Consider the following 2,629-nt stretch of genomic DNA (forward strand, 5'->3'; position numbering starts at 1 on the left):
TCTACAAAGCATCATCTTAAGCGGGCTAATAAAAAAAAATGTCCTTGCTAAAGAATGGTGTCTCAGCTTGATGGTTCGTTGATTCTTGGACCTAAATTCACTTTCTCCATTTTCGACAACATTATTTGAAAGTGCTGCAATGGTAAGGACGAAGACAAGGACGAGGATGAGAGGACGAAACGACGACGACAACGACTCTATACCAGCTCCAGGACGAGCAAGCGGAGTTGAAGGAAGGATAGCGAGGTTTTCTAGGATTTCTTGGATAGACTCCAAATTCACTAAGATGTATTTGTAAGGTTATGAGCTTTGCCTTCTTGTTAAGAGGAATTATTATTACATTGTAGAAGCAAGTGGATGAATTTGAGTTGAGTGTACTTTTCGGGGATGGACAGAGAGGAGAGTGGGTATAAATAAAGAGTCTCAAATTCTGAATGCGAATTATATTCTTCAAGAGGTCAATTAGTTCGGTTCAAGCAGAACAAAAATGAAGTCGTTTAACAAAAAAATATCAGTCTTTTATTCGAAATATTAGCTAAGTAAATAAATTAAATAAATATTTTCTATATGTATGTGAAAGAGAGGATATTATGTGAATATAGGCAATGTATGTGTTATAAGAGGATCTTTTCAAACTACGATGTCCATGTCTTCCTTCATGGCCAGAATCATTTGTTCAATTCGTCTTTTGTTGGTGATTTTCCAAGTCACGTACGACATGGATGTTATAAAAAAACCCATTCCTATTATTGATCAAAAAATAGTTAAATTGAATTTATTATTGAGATATAACATACCAACTAGAAGAACTGCTTCAGAAACTTCGTTATTAAGAGTTTTCGAAACCATGCACAGCAACACAAAACCGCACAGCAACGAAAACGATCCTATAATAGCAGCAAAGGTGATTATAACTAGAATGGGGTCCTTAAATGGGTGACCAGTAGCCCGGTACCAGGAATTGTCTTGCATTCTAAAAAAAGACCAATAACTTTTATACAAAATTCATATTCTAATAGAAGTTAGAAAAATAAAAATGTAAGGTCACTGTCATCTATTCCATCAATCACTTTGACATTACGACTGACATTAGAGTCACTTGTCAATTTTTAAAATTGTAGGCACATAATTCGAAGTAACGCATTATCAATTTTCATCTGAACACTTCTAAGCATTGATAGCTTCTGCAAGAAAGCAAACAAACAAACCTTTTTATAGGGTTCGCCATCTAACGTTTTTTTTTCAACTAGTGCTTATTTCGTGAATGGTAACTCACGTCTTATTTGACAGATAATTAGTTTCATCCTTCCGCTGAATGAATATGGTTGTGTATGCGCTTGAACAACTCTGGGTACAACGCTTAGAGAAGATGCCTATTTTACCACAAAAAAAATCATCATACTGATCTTAGCGGATTTGTAAACAAGCAAAATCGTCGCATTTGGAGCACTGTTGGTGCGGATTTTGGTCCAGCAGAGGCATAATTTGGCCATTTGTCTCCGAAAATGAGCAAGGAGTGGCTGTTACAGTCAATGACAATCGTTGTCGGGCCTGTTGAACGAATTTTTGTTCACAAAAATTAAAAAGAAGGATATTGGCAACATTTGGTTTCAATAGGACGGCGCTACGTGCCACATAGCCGAAGCTACACCCAATGTTTTTATATCATTTACAAAAAAAAAGTTATTTGGCAGACCCTATATTTGCAGTGTCAAAAAATATAATTGTCGTAACATGGCTTTAATTCTGACGTTTTGTGATTTAAACTTCAGCAATACCTTAAAAGATATTAAGATTTTCAAAATCTTACATTATTTGTGAATGTGTGCTTTATATACCCTTACTAAATGTAACTATTTCATATTTTAGTTTCGAGTTTATAAAAATCACGGTAATTCAAAAGTGAGAGATTTTACATTATTCCTGTTACTCTCAAGGTTTTTGAATACAAAACGGGGTACGCCACTTTTTCAGTTTGGATTTCACATTTAATTATTTCTTTTCTTCACTTAATATTTTTATAAAAACACTTTTAAACTATTGAAATCTTCAAATCATCGATTTTTTAAAAATATCTCAATGTTACCATTACATTTAAAATAACAGCACTTATTTGATGTAGAATATTTATTGAACACACACCTTTCTGCTTTTGCCAACAAAAACTTTCACCTCAAAAAATATTTTGGGTCACTTAAACACGATCAAGGTGTAGGTACCTTGGTCTGCTAGAACATATTTTTTCACTGAACTATAAATTATTTGTAAGTAAATCAAACTACTCCGTATTCACTGACACCAAAATCTAAACTACATAAAATCAAGAATATTCCCCAGACCCCATCACATTCAGTATTCAGGATAGTTTCTAAATTTAGCCCAAAAATTGGGAGTCGCACTTCGCACGTTCAAAAATAGATGAACGCGGTCGTGCGCCAACCACCAAAACACAAAAAAAAATTATTTCAAACTCAGAACCAAAGCCAGCCACCATCATGGCGGAATACAAAAATAACGGTATAGCAGACACAATTGCTGGCCGCTGAGCTGATGGGTGGGTTGGGTTTTTAGTAATTGAGCTCGTTTCCTGAACTATACCGATGATGCACCAAGGCAGTTTCCCTTTCCG

At 35.0% G+C, this 2,629-nt stretch overlaps 1 protein-coding gene across 2 annotated transcripts; it reads right to left on the reverse strand.

The window, feature by feature from the left end:
- Nucleotides 1-493: 493 nt before the first annotated feature.
- On the reverse strand, nucleotides 494-2,319 carry LOC129952337 (uncharacterized). Of its 2 annotated transcripts, none has more exons than XM_056064873.1 (3): nucleotides 2,093-2,319; nucleotides 798-973; nucleotides 494-743 (listed from the first exon to the last, which is right to left on the reverse strand). In XM_056064873.1, exons 2-3 carry the CDS (start codon nucleotides 970-972, stop codon nucleotides 631-633), a joined length of 288 nt encoding a protein of 95 aa, XP_055920848.1. In that variant the 5' UTR covers nucleotide 973; nucleotides 2,093-2,319; the 3' UTR covers nucleotides 494-630. The 2 variants fall into 2 exon arrangements, with proteins under 2 accessions (XP_055920848.1, XP_055920847.1); XM_056064872.1 differs by having other exon boundaries at nucleotides 2,143-2,317.
- Nucleotides 2,320-2,629: the final 310 nt, after the last annotated feature.

This window comes from Eupeodes corollae, chromosome 3 (assembly GCF_945859685.1).
Source record: "Eupeodes corollae chromosome 3, idEupCoro1.1, whole genome shotgun sequence".
Taxonomy (NCBI): domain Eukaryota; kingdom Metazoa; phylum Arthropoda; class Insecta; order Diptera; family Syrphidae; genus Eupeodes; species Eupeodes corollae.

Bases quoted from the DNA above. Each gene is read 5' to 3' on its own strand.
- LOC129952337 (XM_056064873.1), bottom strand. From the start codon at position 972: ATGCAAGACAATTCCTGGTACCGGGCTACTGGTCACCCATTTAAGGAC. The intron at 744-797 runs GTATGTTATATC...GATCAATAATAG, and splicing joins TGAAGCAGTTCTTCTAGTTG to GAATGGGTTTTTTTATAACA.